The sequence below is a fragment of the Carcharodon carcharias genome, chromosome 2 (genome assembly GCF_017639515.1).
Source record: "Carcharodon carcharias isolate sCarCar2 chromosome 2, sCarCar2.pri, whole genome shotgun sequence".
NCBI classification, from domain to species: Eukaryota; Metazoa; Chordata; class Chondrichthyes; order Lamniformes; family Lamnidae; genus Carcharodon; species Carcharodon carcharias.
In genome coordinates, this window is record NC_054468.1 from 6340209 (window position 1) to 6366505 (window position 26297).

At 47.3% G+C, this 26297-nt stretch overlaps 1 protein-coding gene across 2 annotated transcripts in view; it reads right to left on the reverse strand.

Moving 5' to 3' along the window:
- Positions 1 to 26297, reverse strand: part of LOC121272150 (claudin-1-like) — an 80005-nt gene that overhangs the window by 17200 nt on the left and 36508 nt on the right. For both annotated transcript variants that reach the window (XM_041178668.1, XM_041178658.1), the window contains exon 3: positions 1239 to 1403. In XM_041178668.1, coding sequence (XP_041034602.1) covers positions 1239 to 1403 — 165 coding nt within the window. The remainder of the gene's footprint in view (positions 1 to 1238; positions 1404 to 26297) is intronic.

Sequence of the window (26297 nt, forward strand, 5' to 3'; positions counted from 1 at the left end):
CTCTGGCAGCTGGTGGAATTTAAATGTAATTAATAAATCTGGAATATAAAGCTAGGCTCAGCAATGGTGACCATGAAACTATCATCGATTGTTGTAAAAGCCCATCTGGTTTACTAATGTCCTTTAGAGAAGGAAATCTGCCATCTTTACTCGGTCTGGCCTACATGTGACTCCAAACCCACAGCGATGTGGGTGACTCTTAACCATTCTCTGAAAGGGTAACCAGGGAAGGGCAGCAAATGCTGGCCTTGCCAACGACACCCACATTCCCTAAAAAAACCTGAGCTATTAGGATGGGTAACCAATAGCTTGGTCAACAGGGATGTTTAATGGAGCGCAGAGAGAGAGAATGACTTTCAAGGAAAATAGGTGAAGAGCGAACAAAATTCGGTGTGAGTTCGGAGCTAGGCAGCTTGAGCTCACTTTTATGCGGAGTGGAAGATGTGAGGGCAGCGAGGAGCAGGAGGGCATTGGAATGGTAAGGTTCCAAGCTAAGGGGCATGGATGAGGGTTTCAGCAGCAGATGAGCTAGAGATGGTGATGCTATGGAGCTGGAAGTGGGTTATATATTCTTTTAATTCTTTCATGGGATTTGGGCATCAGTGGCTAGGCCAATATTTTTATTGCCCGTCCCTAATTGTCCATGAGAAGGACATCCTGGGATGGTAGGATTGTCGTATGAGGAGAGATTGGGCCGACTAGGCCTGTATTTGCCGGGGTTTAGAAGAATGAGAGGGGATCTCATTGAAACGTTTAAAATTCTGACCGGGCTGGGCAGACTGGATGCAGGGAAGATGTTTCCTCTGGCTGGAGGGTCTAGAACAAGGGGTCACAGTCTCAGGATACAGGGTTGACCATTTAGGACTGAGATGAGGAGAAATCTCTTCACTCAGAGGGTGGTGATCCTGTGGAATTCTCTACCACAGAGGCTGTGGAGGTCAAATCACTGAATCTATTTAAGAGGGAAATAAATTTCTAGATTCTAAAGGCATCAAGGGGTTTGGGGAGAGGGTGGGAGTATGGTCTTGAGGTAGAGGATCAGCCATGATCATATTAAATGGTGGAGCTGGCTCGAAGGGCTGAATGGCCTACTCCTGCTCCTATTTGCTATATTTCTATGTTCCTATGTACAAATGAGGCAAATGTATTCCCTCCCCTCCCCCATTTAAACAGTCAGTTGTGCTCTTGTGACCGTGGATGATCTAAGTGAACCAAATCCTCTCCCTCCTCGTTTGTACCTGAGATCAGGAACATCACTCCCCCAACAGTGGCCACTTTGCCCTTCTTCGCTTTATCGTCCCCAAAACATGTTGTGCATTTCATTCCTGCTGAAGCAATCAGGATCGCCAAAGTTCCCAGCAGGATGCTAATGATCATTAGTGCTCGAGTGGCCTGAAGTGTACCTGAAGGAGACAAAGACACGGGAATGAATACCTAGTAACGAGATGCAAATGATTTGCAGGGACATCAGTATGAGTTCCATCATTAACACAGTCCCTAAGGCAAACGGTCCTAAAGCATTGAGAATGTTCATTGCTGATTAGATCTTCACACTTGGTCACCCACTTCTCCCAGAAGCAGATCTTCTCCCAGAATTCTTTCTCCCCGTACCACGTAGAAATCTAGAATATTCCACTTCACCACATTTTGACAGGAGTGATTTAAAATTACAATGTGGAAAATTCAACTGTACAAGCACAATGCTAGATCAATCAAACTCCATCACAGACTCCTGCTGCCTCCAAACTGAGTGTTTTTTGATTAGGTTAGAAGGGGGAGAGGCGGAGGACAGTGCAGTTCTTGTCTATATGAGCTTTCAAAAGGTGTTTGATAAAGTCCCACAGATTATGCTTGTTAGCAAAAAAGGGGCAGTGGCAGCATCGAAACAAAACTAGCACAGAGATAGAAGACAGAGTTGTGAATGGCTGTTATTTAAACTGGGAGGAGATTAGCAGTGCATTTCCCGGGGGTTCACTGCAAGGACCGATGCTCTTTTTAATGTACATTAATAGATTGGACCTGGAGGTCCAGGGCATAATTTCAAAACTTGTGTGTGACATGAAATTTGGAAGAATGGTGAAAAGCGAGGGCGACAGTGATAGACGAGAGGGCTGGGGGAATGGGCCAACACACAGCAGATAAAGTTCAACAAAGTGATACAATTTTGCAGGAAGAATGAAGGGAATAATACACATCTAAATGATACAGTTTTAAAGTGTGTGCAAGATGAGAGAGACCTGGAGATGCTTGTGCACAAATCTGGAAAATGCTGCGCTCACCAAACTTTGGCAGCTGATCTCTCAAGAGGGAACAAAAAGGACAGTCTCCAAATCACAGATAGATAATCTTCCACCAAATATAAAGGGCTATTAAATCAAGGTATCAATAAAGTGCATGAGTAAAATCATTTAAAATGTTGTAAACCCACAATTCGTTAGATAGTTTCTGCAAATATTTCAGGTGGGACTTGACCCAAACAATGGCAATATATATTCTCTCTTTCAGCCGCTGGTCTGCTGTGTGCATTTCTAGAATGACTGCTTTCATTTTAAAGGCTATGAGGGTTGCCCACAATTCTACTGAACTTAAAGGCAAGGAAGGAAGTTTACTGAGACATTAGGTTAAATCCTGTAAGCAAGTCCTGTTGGCCTGAGAAGTGGCTTCGTAGCCACAGCATCAGTTGCTGAAGGCTGCCTTGCCAGAAGCATTTTCACAATGACATACATCATCCACACATCCAGAAACATAGAAAATAGGAGCAGGAGTAGGTCATTCAGTCCTTCAAGCCTGCTCCGCCATTCAATATGATCATGGCTGATCCTCTATCTCAACATCAGAGACTAGGAATCCTGCTACAAGTAACTCACCTCCTGACTCCCCAAAGCCTGTCGACCACCTACAAGGCACAAGTCAGGAGTGTGGTGGAATACTCCCCACTTGCCTGGGTGAGTGCAGCTCCAACAACACTCAAGAAGCCTGACACCATTCAGGACAAAGCAGCCCATTTGATTGGCACCCCATCCACAAACATTCACTCCCTCCAGCACTGATGCACAGTAGCAGCAGTGTGTACCATCTACAAGATGCACTGCAGGAACTCACCAAGGACCCTTCGACAGCACCTTCCAAACCTACAGCTACTACCATCTAGAAGGACAAGGGCAGCAGATACATGGGAACACCACCGCCTGGAAGTTCCGCTCCAAGTCACTCACCATCCTGGCTTGGAAATATATCGCCGTTCCTTCACTGTCACTGGGTCAAAATCCTGGAACTCCCTCCCTAACAGCACTGTGGATGTACCTACACCACATAGACTGCAGCAGCTCAAGAAGGCAGCTCACCACCACCTTCTCAAGGGCAACTAGGGATGGGCAATAAATGCTGACCCAGCCAGCGAAGCCCACATCCCGTGAATGAATTTTTAAAAAACGCCGTACTCCCACTCTCTCCCCAATACCTCTTGATACCCTTAGAGTCCAGAAATCTATCTATTTCCTTCTGAAATATATTCAGTGACTTGGCCTCCACAGCCTCCTGTGGTAGAGAATTCCACAGGTTCACCACCCTCTGAGTGAAGAAGTTTCTCCTCATCTCAGTCCTAAGTGGTCTACCCCATATCCTGAGATTGTGACCCCTTGTTCTAGACCCGCTGTCAGAACACACAGTGCCAGCTGGCGCTCATGGGGAGCGCACTTGCCTCGAGTCAGAAGGTTGAGGGTTTGAGTTCCACTCCAGATACTTGAGCAGATAATCCAGATGGTCATTCCTGTCCTGGGCTTCCTCTGCGCTGTGCTATTGGAAATGCTGCTTTTTGGATCAGACATTAAACAGGAGTCCCAACTCCCCCTCAGGTGTATCTAAGAGGTCCCAGGGCAGTATTTGAAAAGGAGCAGAGGAGGTTTCCCTGGAGTTCTGGTGACATTTATCCTTCAACCAAAAGTCATTTAAACATATTTGCTGGGCATTATCGCATTGCTACCTGTGGGATCTTGCTGTGCATAAATTGGCTGCCGTGTTTCTGAATGCTCCAACAGTGACTACACTTCAGAAGTACTTTACTGGGGGTAAGGTGTTCTTTGATGTCTTGAGGTTATGAAAGTTGTTATTTAAATACAAGCCTTGCCTTCTTATGCGAACTCAAAATTACAGGAAAGCACAAGGAGAAGATTTTTGCTACACTCAGAACAGCTATTCAGACTTGAATTTCAATGTTTAATTTTAAACATTTTTTTAAGTAAAACCCAAAGAACAAAATTCCACAAACAAAATCAGCAAGGTGTGAGTCACTTGGCTGATGAAGCCTTTCTTGTTCCATTCCCTGCACTAAACAAACAAGAAATATATGCTGATGAACCAAATCCAAAGCTATCATAAGGAAAGCAAAGGATGACTGAGAATCAGCACTAACCTAGTAACACATCAACCAGAAAATAAAGCTTCCAGAATTATTTCAAATGTATAATATTCTCTCCAGTGTCAAGATATCTTCTCCACATCAACCATTTCCACTTCTACCCAAGTGTGAAAACAGCTTGGATTTATATAGTGCCTTCAGTGTAGGGAAACATTGGTTATAATGTTCCAGAATATGGATTCTAGAACCATTCCCATGGGTGGAAAGGTAGAATTCTTTTTTAAAAATTAATTCACAGCATAGACCAGCATTTATTGCCCATCCCTAGTTGCCCTTGAGAAGGTGGTGGTGAGCTGCCTTCTTGAACTACTGCAGTCCATGTGGTGTAGGTACACCCACAGTGCTGTTAGGAAGGGAGTTCCAGGATTTTGACCCAGTGACAGTGAAGGAACAGTGATATATTTCCAAGTCAGGATGGTGAGTGACTTGGAGGGGAACTTCCAGGTGATGGTGTTCCCATCTATCTGCTGCCCTTGTCCTTCTAGATGGTAGTGGTCGTGGGTTTGGGAGTTGTTTTGGAAGGTGATGTCAACCCCAATATTTAAGGAAGGCGGAAGAAACCAAACCGGGAATTACAGGTCAATTTGCCTGACATCAGGAATACAGAAAGTACCAGAATTTTATTTTCATGGGTGTAGTAACAGAGCACTTAGAAAATCACAATATGATTAAAAGAGTTGATGAGAATTTAAAAAAGGGAAATAGTATTTAATAAATCTGAGTTTCTTGAGGGTGTAACTAGTAAGGTTGACAAGGGGAACCAGTGAATGTGTATTTTGATTTTCAAAAAGCATTTGTTAAGGCGCCAAATGTGAGTTTATTACATAAAATTAAGACTCATGGGATTGGGGGTAATATATTAGCATGGATATAAGATTGGTTAACAGACAGAAAACAGGGGAGAAATAAATGGGACTTTTTCAGATTGGCAGGGTTTAATTAATGCAAGAATCAGGTCTATATCAGTAACTTAGTTGAGGGGGGCCTGTATAATGTATTTATGTTTGTTGATGATGCAAAGTTAGGTGGGAAAATAAGCTGTGAGGAGGACACAAAGAGGCAGCAAAGTTTTATACACAGGTTCATTGAGTGGGCAATAACAAGGCAGATGGAGTATCTTATGGGGAAGTGTGATATTACCCATTTGGAAGGGAAATTAGAAAAGCAGAATACTTTCTAAATTTCCCAAGAGATTGGGAAATGTTAGTATTCAGAGGGACATGGTGGTCCTTGCAGACAAAACATAAAGTTAACTTGCAGATACAGCAAGCAATTAGGAAAGCAAATGGCATGTTAGCCATTATTGCAAAGAGATTGGAATATATGAATAAATAGGTCTTACTATAGTTATATAGAGGCTTGGTGAGATCACACCCAGAGTACTGTGCACTGTTTAGGTCTTCTTAACCAAGGAAAGACACACTTACTCAAGAGTGCAGCAAAGATTCAAGGGGTCGGTTCCTGTGATGAGGGGGAATGAGGAGAGATTGAATAGACTAGGCCATCCATCCCTAGACTTTAGGAGAATTAAAGGTGATTTTATTAAAACATATAGAATTCTTAAGGAGCTTGACAAGATAGATGGAGGAGAATGTTTCCCCTGGTCCAGAACTAGGGGTGACAGTCTCAGAATTAGGGGCGGCCGACTGAGATGAGGAGAAATGTCTTCACTTCAAGTGGTGTGAATCTTTGGAATCTTTAACCGCAGAGAGTTGTGGATGTTTAATCATTAAGTATATGCAAGACAGAAATCAATAGATTTTGGGGTATAAGACCATTTGGTCCATGGAGTCTGCTCCGGCATTCAATGAGATCACGGCTGACCTGGTAATCCTCAACTCCAATTTCCTACCTTTTCCTCATAACCTTTGATTCCCTTCCTGATTAAAAATCTATCTCAGCCTTAAATATACTTAACAACCCAGCCTCTACAGCCCTCTAGGTTGGCCCAGTTCTCCTTTCCGACACCATCCTGTCTTTCATGGTGCACTCTTTCCAGGACTGCAACATTGTATATATCTCTCATCCTGTTCCTGTGGACATGCCCTTTATACTGCAGCCATCGTAATTCTAGTTCCCAGTCCAACAGAAACAAAAAGATATGTTCCTCACAGTATCATTACCCAAATAGCTGCTCTGTTATGCTGCCATATCCTTTTGCTTTGTTAGCCTACGTATCCCCTCTGCAGCACCACCCCCCATCCCCCCATCCCTATTTAGTTTAAAGCCCTCTCTACAGCCCTAATTAGTTATTTTGCCAGGACACTGGTCCCAGTATGGTTCAACTGAAGCCAATCCCACTGGAACAGCTCCCTTCTACCCCAGTACTGGTGCCAGTGCCCCATGAACTGAAACCCATTCCTCCCACACCAATCTTCCCACACCAGTACCAAAGAAGTTAAGGGATATGGGGATAATGCAAGAGAGTGGAGTTGAGGCAGATCAGCCATGATCTTATTGAATGTTGGAGCAGGCTCGAAGGACTGAAAGACCTACTCCTGCTCCTATTATGTTCTTATTCCAAGCAACTTCAAAGAAACATTGATACTGAACCAAAGGAAATGCCATTATGAGTTGTGACTAAAAGCTTGGTCAAGTTTTAATGAGACTTTTAAAGGATGAGAGGAGGAGAGGTTTAGGGAGGAAATTCCAGAGCTTATGACCTAGAAGCAAAGCACTAATGGTGGAGCAAAGAGAGTGGGAGATGTGCCAGAAGCAAGTGCAAAACACTGTGGATGCTGGAAACCTGAAATAAAAACAGAAAATGCCAGAACATTTCATCAAGCAGCTTCTGCGCTTTGAGAAGCAATGTTAACATTTCAGCTTGATGACACTTCATCGGAAATATTGAGTGTTCCCAACATTTTATTTCATGCAAGAGGAACATGGAACTCATGTGGAGCTGGAGGAGGCTACAAAGATAGGGAAGGATGAGAAGTATGTTAAAGTTAATTAGATATCATGTTATAAACTTAACACAGAATGGGGTAGATTCCAAGGTCACCTGGTGCTGCTTTACCTTCAGGAGGTTGTCTGAATGGAAAGTCCTGTTGATGTATTCAGGAATGAGGAGGGAAGTGGACATGTGCACAAATTATCAATAACGTAAAACCATATTGAAACATATGCTTTGGGGACAGATATCTCAACAATGACTAGAATCTCGAGCTACTAGTCGGTTCCTGGAGTCCAGAATCTCCTCTCTGTTGCACATCGTTGTTCAAGAATTAGGAGGTGCTGCTTGCCAGCAACATAATCACTGTGCAGCATCACACAAGTTGTGCCAGCCAAGCACACACTAGACCTTAATCAGTAATGATGAAGAATGTTCTGTTCTAACCTGCCTTGCAGATCTGGTCATCATTTATACAAACAAACGAGAGATGAATCGTGCAGTAATAACTAATCCAATATAGGACTGTCTTCCTGCTTCATGCCTGGGAGCTGGTAGCACAGTACAAACAACAAAATATAAGGGCGATGATAGGACAAGCATCACCTTAAAAAAAGGTGCTACAGTGAACCAACGTCTTTGTATCTATAAAGAGAAAGGACACTGTGCCTCGCACAACCTTTGGACATCCCACAGAGTTTTATAATGAAGGAATAACCTTTTTCTCCTTAAATGTAGTCACATTTGTAGGCAGTGCAGTGGCCAATTTGCACGCAGTAAGATCCCTTAACTGGTTATCAATTTATCTCGTTTAGGTGTTGGTTAAAGAACTCAATGTTCTTCTTGAACTGGTGTCATGTGATCATACACATCCACCGGAGAGACCACTTGGGCCTTCGTTCAACATCTCACCTGAAATTATTGAAATAAACACGTTGGATCATTTCTGATTGAACTGTTGGACTTTGAACCATATTCAAAATAGAATCACCGCTGCAGTCCAGTGAATGACTCTACGGACAACTGTTCAATTTAATTCAGATCCAAACACTGAACTGAAGTGAAGACGCAAACTATTGAATTGGTAAAAGGCCTTCAACATAAACAGCTTTAAAAGGAAGCCAAAATTCTCTTCACCATGGCACTTTGGTGCTTACCATAATTAAACAATAGTTGGAAGTGAGAATTAGTTTATCAGTCCCTTCACAGAATTCAGTTCTTTACTTGCCACTCTACCTCTGTGTATTTTTTTCAGTTGTATTTCATTGGCTGTAAAGTGCTTTGGGCCTCTGAGGTTATAAAAGCTTTTCATAATGTAGGTTTATTCTGTCTTTCAGTTTCAGCTCAGTCATCACACTCCCTGATCACAGTTTGAGCCTCACTTGAGCTCATAATTTTGGTTCACACTCCAGCTGAAGGAGCACTGTCCGTGGGCCAGTACCGAGGGAGGTCAGTACTGCCCGTGGGTCAGTACCGAGGGAGGTCAGCACAGGTCAGTACCGAGGGAGGTCAGCGCTGCCCGTGGGTCAGTACCGAGGGAGGTCAGCACAGGTCAGTACCGAGGGAGGTCAGCGCTGCCCGTGGGTCAGTACTGAGGGAGGTCAGCACTGCCCGTGGGTCAGTACCGAGGGTGGTCAGCACTGCCCGTGGGTCAGTACCGAGGGAGGTCAGCGCTGCCCGTGAGTCAGTACCGAGGGTGGTCAGCACTGCCCGTGGGTCAGTACCGAGGGAGGTCAGCGCTGCCCGTGAGTCAGTACCGAGGGAGGTCAGCGCTGCCCGTGAGTCAGTACCGAGGGAGGTCAGCGCTGCCCGTGGGTCAGTACCAAGCAAGCGCTGCACTTTTGGAAGGGCAGTACTGAGGGAGGTCAGCACTGTTGGAGGTGCCGTCTTTCAGATGAGATGTGAAACTGAGGCCCAGTCAGCCCCTCGGGTGGGTGGAAAAGATTTCATGACACTTTTCAATGAAGAACAGTGGAATTCTCCTTGGCATCCTGGCCAACGATGATCCCTTATCCAGCACCATTAAAACAGATAATCTAGTCATTTATCACATTGCTATTTGTGGGCGTTTGCTGAGTAGGAATTGCTGCTGCGTTTGCCTCCATTACAGTGGCTCCAGTTCAAAAATGCGTCACTGGCTGCACATCACAAACTCTGCTCCCTTGCCTCTAAATTTATTCTTCTTACTGGTCATCGCTCAGCTGCAGGGCCATCTCCCTCTGCTGCAGGCTGCATCTCATCCCCATCAGAAAGACTGCCGATTTCCACCTCCACAACACACCGCTCCAACCTTATCAGAAATGTCACAGCCGCTGAATCCCACCATCATCTCTAATGGCGGGAATATATCCTCCTTCCCAAAGCACCGCTGCATAAACCTACCCCACACAAAAAAAATTGTACTCAGATTTACACTGGATCTATAGCACCTAAATAGGCCATTCAGCCCACCTGGTGTTTCAATCCCACACAAATCTCCTCTCACTCTAATTCCTTCTTCCGACCTTTCCATCTCTCTGCTCCCTTCTCCCTTGACTATATGTCAAGTCTCCCCTCAAATGCTTCAAGCAGTGAGCTCCACATTCTCACCACGATGGGAGAAACAAATTTCTCCCAAATTCTAAATTTGATTTGTTCCTGTTGATCCGCAGTGGCCTCCTCCCCTCTACTTTCCGATCCCCAGCCACCACAAAGCCCTCGAAGGCCTCGCTCTACCATTCCTCTACAAAACCTCCCCCCCACCCCTCCAAATTCCTCATCCCAAATCTAGCTCCTCTTGCAGTCCCCCTGTTCCTTTTGTCCCACCACCGGGGCTTAGATCTCCATCCACCTTGATCCTAGTCTCAGGAATTTGTTCCTTGAACCATGAGCCTCTCTGTTAAAGAAGAGCCCAGGCAAAAGTTACCTCTTTCAGCAAACTTCCTTTCCTCATCTGATGATCTGTGTGTTGAACATACTGTAGAAAGACTACTTGTTGCTGGATTGATGGGCAGAAACAAGCTTGAAATTTATAGAGCAACTCGCATAAACTCAGAACATCCCAAGGTGTTTCATGGTCAATTACTTTTGAAGTGTACTCTCTGTTGTATTATAGGAGATGTGTCAGCCAAATTGCTGCATGTGGGATCTTACGGTGAACAATGAGACATTAATCAGATTGTCTATTTCAGTGACGTTGGCCGGGATTATCCAAACCACGTGTCACGGGGCCAGAAATTCCCCAGCTAAGTCGATGGACCTTTGGCCGTTGACGGAGGGTTGAATATTGGCCGGGGGATTGGGAAGTACTCCCCCGCTCAAATAATGTCAAGACGTCTTTTACATCTGAGAGACGCACATCTCGCCTGAGGAACGTCACCCCCGACACTGCACAAAAAGCTTCACCTGGATTTTGTGGTCAAGTATCAGGTCCGAATCCATGCTGCCCTGACGCAGGTTGCAGCGCTGACCACTGGCCCGAGGCTGACAGGTGACACCTCACACATTGACTCAGGGGGGAATTTGGTGCCATTGAACTTGTCAGACTCGAGGACCCGTCAGTACAATTCTAGTGATTAACTCTACCAGACAGTCTGCAGGAGAACACACCTACAATACAAATGATCATGGAAACCAAACAGGCAACAACACGCAGAGGATCTGCAGCCTGGGAGGGGTCCGCTTAAAGATTCAAAGCAGCGGAACAGTACAGCACTCATGTTGAGAACACTCCTGTGATGATACATTCAGAGCAGCCAATGGAATTGTCAGAAACACTTGATGGGTAAAGGTACCTCCCAGACCTGGTTGTGAACAATATTCAGTAGAGATGTGGATAGCAATCAGTTTGGCAAATGCAGACGAAATGACTCTTTAAAAAAACATGCGTCTACATAATGCATTCACCACACCCTAAAATGCGCTATAGTTAATAAAGTTCTCTGGAAGTGTAGTTACTGTTGTAGGAAATGTGGCAGCTCATTTACATTCAGCAGGTTCCAACTAACAGTGTAGAGGTGAGGACCAGATAATCTCTTTGTGATGTTGATCAAGGGATAAATCTTGGCCAAGGCATTGGGGAGATGGTTTTTTTTAAAAATAAACCTGAGAGTGCGGATGGAGTCAATGTCTCATCCAAACAGTGGCACCCCCTCCAGTGCAGCACTCCTTTAGCACCGACCCACTGACAGTGCAGCACTCCCTCAATACTGACCCTCCGTCAGGGAAGCACTCCCTCAGTACTGACCCTCCGACAGTGCAGCACTCCCTCAGTACTGACCCTCTGACAGTGCAGCACTCCCTCAGTACTGACCCTCCGACAGGGCAGCACTCCCTCAGTACTGACCCTCCGACAGTGCAGCACTCCCTCAGTACTGACTCTCTGACAGTGCAGCACTCCCTCAGTACTGACCCTGTGACAGTGTAGCACTCCTTCATTGCTGACCCCACGACCTTGCAGCACTCCCTCAGTACTGACCCTCTGACAGTGCGGCACTCCCTCACTACTGACCCTCCGACAGTGCGGCACTTCCTCAGTACTGACCCTCCGACAGTGCGGCACTCCCTCACTACTGACCCTCCGACAGTGCAGCACTCCCTCACTACTGACCCTCCGACAGTGCAGCACTCCTTTAGTACTGACCCTCCGACAGGGCAGCACTCCCTCAGTACTGACCCTCCGACAGTGCAGCACTCCCTCAGTACTGACCCTCTGACAGTGCGGCACTCCCTCAGTAGTGACCCTCCGACAGTGCGGCACTCCCTCACTACTGACCCTCCGACAGTGCGGCACTTCCTCAGTACTGACCCTCCGACAGTGCGGCACTCCCTCACTACTGACCCTCCGACAGTGCGGCACTCCCTCACTACTGACCCTCCGACAGTGCAGCACTCCCTCACTACTGACCCTCCGACAGTGCAGCACTCCCTCAGTACTGACCCTCTGACAGTGCAGCACTCCCTCAGTACTGACCCTCTGACAGTGCAGCACTCCCTCAGTACTGACCCTCTGACAGTGCAGCACTCCCTCAGTACTGACCCTCTGACAGTGCAGCACTCCCTCAGTACTGACCCTGCGACAGGGCAGCACTCCCTCAGTACTGACCCTCCGACAGTGCAGCACTCCCTCAGTACTGACCCTCTGACAGTGCGGCACTCCCTCAGTAGTGACCCTCCAACAGTGCGGCACTCCCTCACTACTGACCCTCCGACAGTGCAGCACTCCCTCACTACTGACCCTCCGACAGTGCAGCACTCCTTTAGTACTGACCCTCTGACAGTGCAGCACTCCCTCAGTACTGATCCTCCGACAGTGCGGCACTCCCTCAGTACTGACCCTCTGACAGTGCAGCACTCCCTCAGTACTGACCCTCTGACAGTGCAGCACTCCCTCAGTACTGACCCTCTGACAGTGCAGCACTCCCTCAGTACTGACCTTCCAACAGTGCAATGCTCCTGTAGTCCTACACAGGACTGTCAATCTACGTTTTCTTCACAAGTCACTGGAAAGGGATTTCGATACATGACCTTCTGTGTGGGAGGCTAGTGTTGCCCACTGAGCCATGACTGACAGCAATGTCTATGTTTTTATCTGTGGTGACCTCTGAAGATCTCCCTCAAGAATCTTATCAGGGACCTCTCTACATTGATGATGCCTCCTGTCAACCAATCACTGCCAACAGACGGTGTATTTACACCCATACGCCTGAGGTACACATTCTGTGCACCCTGAATTGCCCCAATAAACCTGGAGAGCCTCAGGCTCCCCTTCTTGTTCAGTGTCCAGATAACAGGTCTCAGCAAGGTCAACAGGTAAGGAGCCAATGTTCAGTCTGAGGAGGAAACTAGGTGAAAGTACACCATCCCCTCCTCTTCCGATGATTCCTCTCCCCTCCACCTTCTCCACCCACACTCCCCCCCACCCTCCCCCATTACAGAAGAGCAACTGTCAGCTTGGTTAATTGTCAACCCCCAAGTTAATATCTGCCACGCTCAGTGTTCAGGTTCTTTACTGAGGAAGTTGCAGGTAGCTCAGGAACCACACCCCAGCCAGAGGCAGCAGGGAGTACAGGGGGTGGGTGTGGAGGCAGGAGGAGTGGATCAAAGTAAGACTTTTGCAAATTATAGCCCAGAGTGCAGTGTTGTACATAAAGAGTAGGTGCAACTCGAACTTCAAATGTCCCACTGTTTATTGGCAGTTATGTTGAAAATGGCTCCCAGACTATGGCCCAAACAACAACTGTTCATTAGACACAAACCGCTCAAGTCATATGACCCCATCATTACTGAAACTACCCAAATGACACAGAGATGTAACTGTGCTGTCAACTCGAGCAGATGTCCCCATGCTCCATGTTCCAGGAATCTTCTGTTAGTTAACTCTAATTTACAAAACGAGCAGCTCAAAACTACTGATCATTGCACCACATCAATTAAAGCGTCTTGGCCACTAACAATTGAGGAGTCAAGTGCAGTATTGATGCCGATATAAACGGAATATCCAGCTGACTGCCCCTCCCCATATTCTAAAGATCAGCCAGAGAGTTTTGGGTAGCTGTGACCATCGAGATAGCTCATGGGAAGAAAGACTTGCATTTCTATACAGCCTGTCATGACTTCAATGTCCCAAAGCACTTTACAGCCAATGGAGTAACTCTGAAGTGTCCTAATGCATGAAACCTCGCAGGCAATTTGCACACAGCAGGTCACACAAACAGCAATGCAATAATGAGATCATCCTTCTTCATGATATTGGTTGAGGTGTTGGCCAGGACATCAAAGAGAACTCCTCTATTCAGCTTCTAATAGTGCCGTATCTGCCAAGAGGGCAGACAGGACCTAGATTTAACATCTCATCTCAAAGACAGCACCCTAACAGTGCAGCATTCCCTCAGAACTGCACTGGAGTGTCAGCCTGGAAAATGTGCTGAAATCTCTTGAATAGTCTCCAGTCATGAAGTGTGTGAGCAGTTGGGGGTTCAATTTTAACCCAGCCCACAATAGAAAGTAAAGTCATGGGGGCGGGATGAGTGATTTAAACAGATAACTGATCCAATCATTTCCCTGTGAGTGGACTGGACTAAATTGGTTTCTGTGGAGTTATAATGAGTAACGTGCCAGCAGAGTTCCAGGTTTATTCCCGAATGTGTGGAGTTAGCTGCTCTTAGCTGAGTGTGGAGATACCACTCATGATCACTGCCCAATCACCTTTACTGGTAACGTGAACTGGCTTAGACATTGAACAAGGATGGCCAGGTGTTTGACTACTGGACCCTCCGCATCTTAATAGAGTCATAGAGTTACACAGCACAGAAACAGGCCCTTCGGCCCATCGTGTCCGTGCCGGCCATCAAGCCCCTATCTATTCTAATCCCATTTTCTAGCACTTGGCCAAAGCCCTGTGTGCTGAAGTGTTTCAGGTGCTCATCTAAATACTTCTTACATGTTGTGAGGGTTCCTGCCTCTATCACCCCCTCAGGCAGCGAGTTCCAGATTCCAACCACCCTCTGAGGGAAGCAATTTTTCCTCAAACCCCCTCTAAACCTCCTGCCCCTTACCTTAAATCTATGCCCCCTGGTTATTGACACCTCCGCTAAGGGGAAAGGTTTTTTCTTATCTACCCTATCTGTGTCCCTCATAATTTTGTTTACCTCCCCCCTCGGCCTTCTCTGCTCTAAAACAACCCCAGCCTATCCAGTCTCTCTTCATAGCTGAAACGCTCCAGCCCAGGCAGCATCCTGGTGAATCTCCTCTGCACCCTCTCCAGTGTATTCACATCCTTCCTATAGTGCGGTGACCAGAACTGTACACAGTACTCCAGCTGTGGCCTCACCAGCATTTTATACAGCTCCAGCATAATCTCCCTGCTCTTATATTCTATGCCTTGACTAATAAAAGCAAGTATTCCATATGCCTTCTGAACCACCTTATCTACCTGTGCTGCTGCCTTCAGGGATCTTTGGACATGTCCACCAAGGTCCCTCTGACCCTCTGTATTTGCTAGGGTCCTACCATTCATTGTGTATTTCCGTGTTGTATTAATCCTCCCAAAATGCATCACCTCACAATTCTCAGGATTACAATCCATATGCCACTGCTCTGCCCATCTGACCAGCCTGTCTACATCATCCGAATGTTCAGATTGATAGAGGGGCTGCCGAGGTCATGGATTCAGGGCACTGTCTCTGAGGGAGGACAGAAGATCAAGTAGATAGCAGACAGGTCAACATTTCAGGTTGGCTGGAATGTTACTGCATCATATAACAACAGCTTGCATTTATCTAGCACATTTAATGCAATAAACATTCCAAGGGGCCTCAGATGAGCCTTCTCAGACAACTTCAACACCACACCACTTAGGGAGATGTTAAGATGGATAACCCAACATTTGGTCAAAGACTTAATGGAAAATCTTTAAAAAGAGAGAGAGGGAGGAGTGGAAAGATTCTAATTGGAAACCCAGAGATCTGGACACAGGCAGCTGCCAATAGTGGGATGCACAAGAGACCAGAATTTTAACAGAGAATTCTCAGAGGCTGAAGGAGGTTTGACAGAGAGGTAGAGGTGAGACCACGTTGGGATGTTAACAGTGGAGGGAGGGAGGGCCCAGTTTGGCCCTGTTTTTCCCTATAATCATCAGTAAGAGTAGGAGCAGAGGACACGGCTATACTTGAAGTGGGTCAAATTCAAAACTAATCAGCCAAAACAAAAAGTGTGTGGTTAATCCATGGTACAGGTTCCCTAGGGAGATGGTAGAAACAGTACTGATTCATTCAAATGAAAATTAGATAGATTTATTTCATAAGGTAACATTTTGGTTGAGTATATGCTTATGGTAAGTCTAGTGCTTGTGGGAGGGACAAGTGACTTTGGACCCATAGTTCCCTAAGTTTTCCACCACTGGTGGTTTTCCTCACTTCACATCTGTGTCCATCATAGACTCATTGATGCAGGTTAATGACTGGTCAACTGGTGATTGGTCAATAACTCCATGATCATTGTATCATATGACTTACCAGGATGGTAGAAGATGAATTAGACGAACCTTCATCTTTTCTCGTCTAGAAATTCCTACATTCTTAACAGCTTATACAATTGGCCTGATTTCTTTGGACAGTGGAATATCTGTGGTCAAAGGGGGAAAATGGGGGAAACATTTCCTCACTTCATTAATTGGAATTGTTCGCAGAAGCTGAGAAATTGTGCTACTCATTCAAACATCAACCCAAAGTGAAGATTGGGGTTCATTGTGATGCCCCAATGGTTGAATGGCCTGCCAGCACCTCAGTCGAAATGTACACAAAGAACAGCCACTTGAGGTAGCAGAGGATAGGATAGAACCACAGGAGAGGAGGAGAGATAATTGCGGTGAAAGGGTGCAAAGATTCAAAAGACTATGATAGAGTGGACCATAACAATAACTGAAGGCTGATTGAGGACAGTCTCATTATGAAATTATTTGTTCAAAATCTGAAGCCTTACGGTAGTTCATGAATTTAACAGTGAATGTTTCATCATGTGGGTTAGTAACAGAATATGGACTTTGGTTCCATCCCATCAACTTACAGCATCATGTCTCTCATTACATATGTGTGTAAACATGGTGATGTGGAGCTGATGTGTGAGGCTGGATTGGGCTGGGTTGGGTTGGGCTGGGCTGAGCTGGGCTGGGCTGGGCTGAGCTGAGCTGAGCTGGGCTGGGTTGGGCTGGGCTGAGCTGAGCTGAGTTGGGCTGGGCTGAGCTGGGCTGAGCTGGGCTGGGTTGGGTTGGGCTGGGTTGGGCTGGGTTGGGCTGGGTTGGGTTGGGCTGGGTTGGGTTGGGCTGGGTTGGGTTGGGCTGAGCTGGGTTGGGTTGGGCTGGGTTGGGTTGGGCTGGGCTGGGCTGGGTTGGGTTGGGTTGGGTTGGGTTGGGCTGGGCTGGGTTGGGTTGGGTTGGGTTAGGCTGGGTTGGGCTGGGTTGGGTTGGGCTGGGTTGGGCTGGGCTGGGTTGGGCTGGGTTGGGCTGGGTTGGGCTGGGCTGGGCTGGGCTGGGTTGGGCTGGGCTGGGTTGGGCTGGGTTGGGCTGGATTGGGTTGGGTTGGGTTGGGTTGGGTTGGGCTGGGCTGGGCTGGGCTGGGTTGGGCTGGGCTGGGTTGGGTTGGGTTGAGCTGAGCTGAGCTGGGCTGGGCTGGGTTGGGTTGGGTTGGGTTGGGTTGGGTTGGGTTGGGTTGGGTTGGGCTGAGCTGAGCTGAGCTGAGCTGGGCTGGGCTGGGTTGTCAGAGGCTCGACATTCACAGAAGGAGGAGCCAAGGTAAATTCTAATGTCAGCACTGCCAGAGTTCACACCTCAATAGAGATGAGCATACTTAGTAAGAACAGCCCTCAAATGTCTGATCAATATTTATGACCTTCACTGGGGCACACACCCATTTCACTCAGTATCATAAACAAACTGAGGCTGTGTCTCGAAATACAGCCACAAACCCCACCTCACCCACACTATCACCAACCCCCCCACCCCACCCCACCTCACCCACACCATCACCAACCCACCCCACCTCACCCACACCATCACCAACCCCCCCACCCCACCCCACCTCACCCACACCATCACCAACCCCCCCACCCCACCCCACCTCACCCACACCATCACCAACCCACCCCACCTCACCCACACCATCACCAACCCCCCCACCCCACCCCACCTCACCCACACCATCACCAACCCCCCCACCCCACCCCACCTCACCCACACCATCACCACCCCACTCACACCATCACCAACCCACCCACCTCACCCCACCTCACCCACACCATCACCCACCTCACCCCACTTCACCCACACCATCACCAACCCCCCCACCTCACCCCACCTCACCCACACCATCACCAACCCACCCCACCTCACCCACACCATCACCAACCCACCTTACCTCACCCACACCATCACCAACCCCCCCACCTCACCCCACCTCACCCACACCATCACCAACCCCCCCACCTCACCCCACCTCACCCACACCATCACCACCCCACCCACACCATCACCAACCCACCTTACCTCACCCACACCATCACTAACCCACCCGCACCATCACCAACCCACTCACACCATCACAACCCACCCTACCTCACCCACACCATCACTAACCCACCCGCACCATCACCAACCCACTCACACCATCACAAACACACCGCACCTCACCTCACCCACACTGTCACCAACCCCCCCCCACACCATCACAAACCACCCCACACCATCACAACCCACCCCACCTCACCCACACCATCACCAACTCACCCCACCTCACCCACACCATCACCAACCCACTCACACCATCACCAACTCACCCCACCTCACCTCACCTATGCAGTCACCAACTCACCCCACCTCACCCACACCATCACCAACCCCCCCCACACCATCACCAAACCCCCCATACCATCACCAACCCATCCCACCTCACCCACACCATCACCAACCTACCCACACCATCACCAAACTCCCCATACCATCACCAACCCACCCCACCTCACCCACACCATCACCAACCCACCCACACCATCACCAACCCACCCACACCATCAAAACCCACTGCACCTCGACAATAACAACTTGCATTGATTTAGCGCCTTTAACATGGTAAAACGTTACAGGATGCAGCATAGGAGGTTTACCTTGAACAAAACCTGACACTGAGTCACATTAGGAGATGTTAGGACAGGTGACCAGAAGCTTGGACAAAGAGCTAGATTTTAAGAAGCACTTTAAGAGGAAAGAAAGGTGGAGAGGAAGACAGCGAATTCCAGAGCTTAGGACATTGGCAGCTAAAAGCAGGGCCGCCAATGGTGGAGGGATTAAGATCGGGGATGCTCAAGAGGCCAGAATTGGAGGGTGGGATCACCCTCCTCAATTTGCAACGGGTGGGAGAGGAAAATATCGGGAAATCGCAAAACTTGGTTTCACATCATCGTAAAACCAGCTGGTGATTGCTTGCTCCATGCATCAATAGCGGGTCACATTTCCTGCTGCTACACATCGGGAACCTAATTTCAATACCTTAGCACCTCCTTATAAGCTCTGCTGGTCAGAATCTCCCCAGCACCATGTTGGCAAGTTTCACAACTCAACATAAACAAGGTGCACCTGGCGAGCAGCACTTCACTCGGGGCTTCGAGATTTGTTTACCGACCTCGCTTCGTTCAGCACTCACAGTCACCAGCGCCAGGCTTCACACACAGCACCACATCACTGTTAGGGGGGCTCATGGTCTCTACCAACCAGATCAGCCATATGTGGGGGGCTTTACAACGGCTGTGGGGCTGGACTTGCTTAGGGAAGGGGGAAAGTGGCTTCAGGCAAGGGAAGAGGCTGCAGGGTGAGACAGGGACAGAGTCAGGCAATGTTACAGATGTGGAACTGGGCAGTTAGTGTTAGTGGCGGTGTGATTAATAGTTCACACTGGGTTCAAAGGAATAATCCTGGTTGTGAAGAGTCTGGCTGAGCCCCAACTGTGACCAGCGAGAGGGGAGAAATCAGTGGCGAGGGAATGGACTCTGCAGATGTCAGACAATCAGTCTTATGATTTAGAGGCAGTGGAGGAGTCGAGAGAGATGGTGGGGAGGTAGAGCTGGGTGTTGTCAGTGTACTTGTGAAAACTGACACTGTTTTCCGATGATTCGGCCCAAAAACAGGATGCAGATGAGAAATAGGAAGGGGTCAGGTGTCAAGGGGAGATACCAGGGATGAAGGTGAATGAATGGGGAGAGAAGTCATTGCAGGTGATTCTCTGGCTACCACTAGATCAATAAGAATGGAACCAGGTGAGAGCAGTGTCAGCCACCTCACAGGAAGGAGGGGGAGGATCCAGTTGTCGTGATCCACGTAGGTACCAATGACATAGGTAGAGTGAGGAAAGAGATTCTGCTGAGATATTATGAGCAGCTAGGGGCAGCTAGGGGCTACATATTATGAGCAGCTAGGGGCTACATTCAAAAGCAGAACCTCAAGGGCAACATTCTCTAGATTATTACTTGAGCCATGAGCAAATTGGCATAGAATTAATAAGATGAGGGAGATGAATGTCTGGCTCAAATATTAGTGTGGGAGAAATGGGTGTCAACTTTTGGGGCACTGGCACCAGTACTGGGGAAAGTGGGATCTGTACCGTTGGGACAATCTACACCTGACCAAATTGTATAACTAGGGCGGCAAAGAGAGCTTTAAACTAACTAGTGGGGGGAAGGAATTCACCAGACAATTAGACAGCAGTTTCCAAACCCTTGACCACTGCCTTGAAAGACAAGGGCAGCGGATAGATGGGAACACCAGCACCTGGAAGTTCCTCTCCAAGTCACTCACCATCCTGACTTGGAAATATATCGCCGTTCCTTCACTGTCACTGGGTCAAAATCCCAGAACTCCCTCCCTAACAGCACTGTGGGTGTACCTACAACACATGGACTGCAGCGGTTCAAGAAGGCAGCTCACCACCACCTTCTCAAGGGCAACTAGGGATGGGCAATAAATGCTGGCCCAGCCAGTGACACCCACATCCCGTGAATGAATAAAAAAGGGGATCATGCGAGAGGAGGTATAGTAAAGTAAAGGGAAACAACAAAGTAATAGAGCAGGACAGCAACTTGGGTAATGAGCAGCAGAGTGTGACAGGGAGCGACAGAATATACAATCGTAAGAGTGAACCAGACTGGAGGTTGCAAAAATGATTTTTAAAAAAGAGTTTAAGGCCCTGTATCTGCATGCATACAGCTTTTGTAACAAAAAAGAATGAATTGTTAGCACAGAGAGAGATAAATATGTACGACTTGATAGAACTCACAGAGATGTGGCTGAACGGTGACCAAGGCTGGGACCTGAATGTTGACATATTGGAACAACAGGAAGCTAGGGGAAGGTAGTGGAGTAACTCTGTTAATTAAATATGACATTAGTTCAGTACTGAGACATTGAGTTGTGATAAGAAATAGTAAAGGGAAGAGGTCACTCCTGGGACTGGTTTTTAGGCCCCTTAACTCTTGTTATGCTATAGGACAGAGTATGCGGGAAGAAATAAATGGGGTGGAGAAGAAAGGTACAATCATCCTGGGTGACTTTAACCTACATGTATATTGGGAAAATCACATTGACAATGGTAGCCTGGAAAATGAGTTCATAGAATGTTTTCCGGACAATTTCTTAGTGTGGTACATCCTAGAGGCAACCAGGGGGCAAGCTATTCTAGACTGGGTAAAATGCAACGGGACAGGATTAATCAATAACCTCATGGTGAAGGAGACTCTAGGTGACAGTGATCACATCATGTTCAGTTTGAAAGGGAGAAGAGTGGGTCCAAGACTAGTGTTTTAAACCTAAATAAAGGTAACTATGAGAGTATGAAGGCAGAACTATCTAAAGCGACTGGGAAACTAGGTTAAAAGGTAGGACAGTAGAGATGCAGTGGGAGACTTTCAAGGAGATATTGAATAACTCTCAAAAAAGTGAGAAAGAAAGAAGAATGAAAAGGACACATCATCTGTAGCTAGATAAGGAAGTTAAGGATTTTATCAAATTGAAAGACATACTGTACAAATCTGCAAAGATTATTGGTGGATCAGACAATTGGACAGACTTTCAGAACCAGCAAAGAATGACTAAAAATAATAAAGAGGGAGAAAGCAGAGAATGAGAGAAAGCAAACAAGAAAGATAAAAACAGGTCAGAAGAGTTTCCACAAGTATTTAAATAGGAAAAGAGTAACTAAAGCTAGCGTTGATCCTGTGGAGAGTGAGTCTACGGAATTAACAATGGAAAACAAGGAAATGGCAGAGGCATCGAACAGGTATTTTGTGTCTGTCTTCACTGTAGAAGATTTAGAAAACTTCTCAAAGATACTTGAAAGTCAGGATGTGAACAGGAGGGAATTTAAAACAATCACTGTTACCAGGGAAAAGCTGCTGAGAAAACTATTAGACCTAAAGGCTGACAACTCCCCAGGACCAGATGGCCAGCATCCTAGGATCTTAAAAGAAGTGGCAGCATTGATAGTACCTGCACTGGGTACAATCTTCCAAAATTCCTTAGATTCTGGAAGGGTTCCAGCGGATTGGAAAATAGCTGATGTAACACCTTTCTTCAAGAAAGGAGGGAGGCAGAAAGCAGGAAACTATGGGACAATCAGCCTAAAATCGGACATGGGGAATTTGCTAGAATCCATTAATAAAGAAGGTAATAGCAGGATACTTAGAAAATCACAATGTGACCCGACAGAGCCAACATGGCTTTATGATCTAGTTTTTTGACGAAGTAACATTTAAGCTGGATAAAGGAAAACTGGTAGAAGTTTGAGGGGGAGGCTCAGGCGTAGTGGTATTGTCACTGGGCTGGTAATCCAGAGAGCCAGCGTAATGCTGTGGGGGGAGCATCCCAGGTTCAAATCCCACCATGATAGAGGTAAAATTTGAATTCAATAAAAATCTAGAATTAAAAGCCTAATGATGACCATGGAACCATTGCCAAAAAGACCCATCTAGTTCGCTAATGTCCTTGAACAGAAGGACATCTGCCATTCTTACCTGGTCTGGCCTACCTGTGACTCTAGACCAATAGCAATGTGGCTGACTCTTAAATGCCCTCTGAAATGATCTAGTTGTATCAAACTACCGAAAAGCCTAAAGGAATGAAACCAGACAAACTTCCTGGCATCAACCTAAGCACTGGGAACAACAACAGCAAACTCAGCCCTGTCAACCCTGCAAAGTCCTCCTTACTAACTAACTGGTAGGACAGACCCAGCAGAGGTGGGGGCACAGTGGTATACAGTCATGAGGGAGTTTCCCTGGGAATCCTTAACATCAACTCTGGACCCCATGAAGTCTCAGGGCATCAGGTCAAACATGGGCAAGGGAACCTCCTGATGATTACTACGTACCGCCCTCCCTCAGCTGATGAATCAGTGCTCCTCCATGTTGAACACCACTTGGAGGAAGCACTGAGGGTGACAAGGGCACAGAATGTACTCTGGGTGGGGGACTTCAATGTTCATCACCAAGAGTGGCTCGGTAGCACCACTACTGACCGAGCTGGCTGAGTCCTAAAGGAAATAGCTGCTAGACTGGGTCTGCAGCAGGTGGTGAGGGAACCAACAAGAGGGAAAAACATACTTGACCTCATCCTCACCAACCTGCCTGCTGCAGATGCATCTGTCCATGACAGGATCAGTAGGAGTGACCACTGCACAGTCATTGTGGAGACGAAGTCCACTCTTCACATTGAGGATACCCTCCATCGTGTTGTGTGGCACTACCATCGTGCTAAATAGAATAGATTTTGAACAGATATATGGACTCAAGTCTGGATATTTGTGAGGAGCTGTGGGACATCAGCAGCAGCAGAATTGTACTCAACCACAACCTGTAACCTCATGGCCCAGCATATCCCCCACTCTACCATTACCACCAAGCTAGAGGATCAACCCTGGTTCAGTGAAGAGTGCAGGAGGACATGTCAGGCATACCTAAAAATGAGGTGTCAACTTGGCAAAGCTACAAAACAGGACTACTTGAGTACCAAATAGCATAAGCAGCAAGATATAGATAGAGCAAAGCGATCCTACAACCAATGGATCAGATCTAAGCTCTGCAGTCCTGCCAGATCCAGTCGTGAATGGTGGTCGACAATTAAACATCTCACTGGACGAGGAAGCTCCACAAATATCTTCATCCTCAATGATGGAGGAGCCCAGCACATCAGTGCAAAAGATAAGACTTAAGTATTTGCAATAATCTTCAGCCAGAAGTGCCAAGTGGATGATCCATCTCGGCCTCCTCCGGAGGTCCCCAGCATCACAGATGACAGTTTCAATAAATTGGATTCACTCCAGGTGATACCAAGAAACAGCTGAAGGTACTGGATACTGCAAAGGTTATAGGCCCTGATAATATTCTGGCAATAGTATTGAAGACTTGTGCTCCAGAACTTGCCGCGCCCCTAGCCAAGCTGTTCCAGTACAGCTACAACACTCGCATCTACCCAGCTATGTGGAAAATTGCCCAGGTTTGTCCTGTACACAAAAAGCAGGACAAATCCAACCCAGCCAATTATAGACCCAACAGTCTACTCTCGATCATCAGTAAAGTAATGGAAGGGATCATCAACAATGCTATCAAGCGGCACTTGCTCAGCAATAACCTGCTCACTGATGCCCAGTTTGGGTTCTGCCAGAGCCACTCAGCTCCTGACCTCATTACAGTCTTGGTTCAAACATGGACAAAAGAGCTGAACTCCTGAGGTGAGGTGAGAGTGACTGCCCTTGACATCAAGGCAGCATTTGACCGAGTGTGGCATCAAGGAGCCCTAGCGAAACTGGAGTCAATGGGAATCAGGGGGAAAACTCCCCACTGGCTGGAGTCATACCTAGCACAAAGGAAGATGGTTGTGATTGTTGGAGATCAGTCATTTCAGCTCGACTCAGGGCACAGAGTAACTGAAGCCAAAATTGGAAAAATGACATCACAGGAAAGCTGTGACCTGATTGGTTGGTAGGAAATCTGCACCAAAATTAAAAAAAAACTCTGCAAAGCTAATTAATAAATTAATTATCTAAGTCGAGATGGCTGGGCAGGCGATGTGCTGTAGCTGTATGAAGTGGGAGCTGGCAGATCCCATTGCGAGCCGCAGTGACCACATCTGCAGCAAGTGTTGGTTGCTGGAGGAACTCCGGCTCAGAATTGATGAGCTGGAGTCCGAGCTCCAGATGCTGGGCACATTCGGGAGGGGAAGAGTTACCTGGACGCTTTGTTTCAGGAGGCAGTCACACCCGGTAGATTAAGCACCTCAAATTCAGTCAGTGGTCAGGGTCAGCAGGGTGTGACTGCAAGTGAGGCATGTAGAGGGATCCTGTGTTCAGGAACAGAGGAGCCTCAGCTCTTGACCTTGTCCAACAGGTACGAGGTACTTGTTCCCTGTGTGGATGAGGAAGAGGGCTCTAGGGAGGATGAGCCAGCTGACCACGACACCATGGCACAGGAGGCCATTCAAGAGCGGGGAGCAAAAAGACAAGTGGTAGTTGTAGGGGATGCTATAATTAGGGGAATTGATAGCATCCTTTGTAAGCAGGATCAAGAGTCCCGCAGGGTATGTTGCCTGTCCGGTGCCAGGGTGAGGGACATCTCTGACTGGCTTGAAAGGATATTGAAGAGGGAGGGGGAGGATCCAGTTGTTGTGGTCCCTGTCGGGACAAATAACACAGGTAAGACTAGGAAAGAGGACCTGTTTGGGGATTATCAGGAACTAGGAACTCAATTAAAGAACAGGTCCTTAAGGGTTATAATCTCCGGATTACTACCCGAGCCACGTGCAAATTAGTATAGGGACGCGAGAATAAGGGAAGTAAACAGGTGGCAAAAGGAGTGGTGCTGGAAAGGGGGGTTCCAGTTCTTGGGGCAGTGGCATCAGTATTCGAACAGGAGGGATCTGTACTGTTGGAACGGTCTCCACCTGAACCGATCTGGGACCAATGTTCTAGTGAAAAGGGTAAATAGCGTGGACAACAGGAGTTCAAACTAGAGAGTGTTGGGGGGTGGGGGAAGGGAAGGGTATAACTCCAAGAAGTATGACTAATGGGAAACAAAACAGCAGGTTAGCGTATGGGGGGTGAATTCAACTTCATGGAAAATTATGAAAAAATGAAAAGCTGGAGAGCCCACGAGAGGCTATTAAAGTCTACAGAACACAAAATAGGACAGAGTGTTTGGAAAGGGCTAGGAATCTAACTGCAAGCGCATCAGATAAAGGTACGACAATGAGAAAGGGGACAGGAAATACAGGACTGAAGCTGTTGTATCTGAATACACGCAGTATACGAAATAAGGTAAATGAGCTTGTGGCGCAGATTGAAATTGGCAGGTATGATGTGGTGGGCATCACGGAGACATGGCTGCAAGGGGATCAGGACTGGGAGCTAAATATCCAAGGATATACACCCTATCGAAAAGATAGGCAGGTTGGCAGACTGAGTGGGGTTGCTTTGTTAG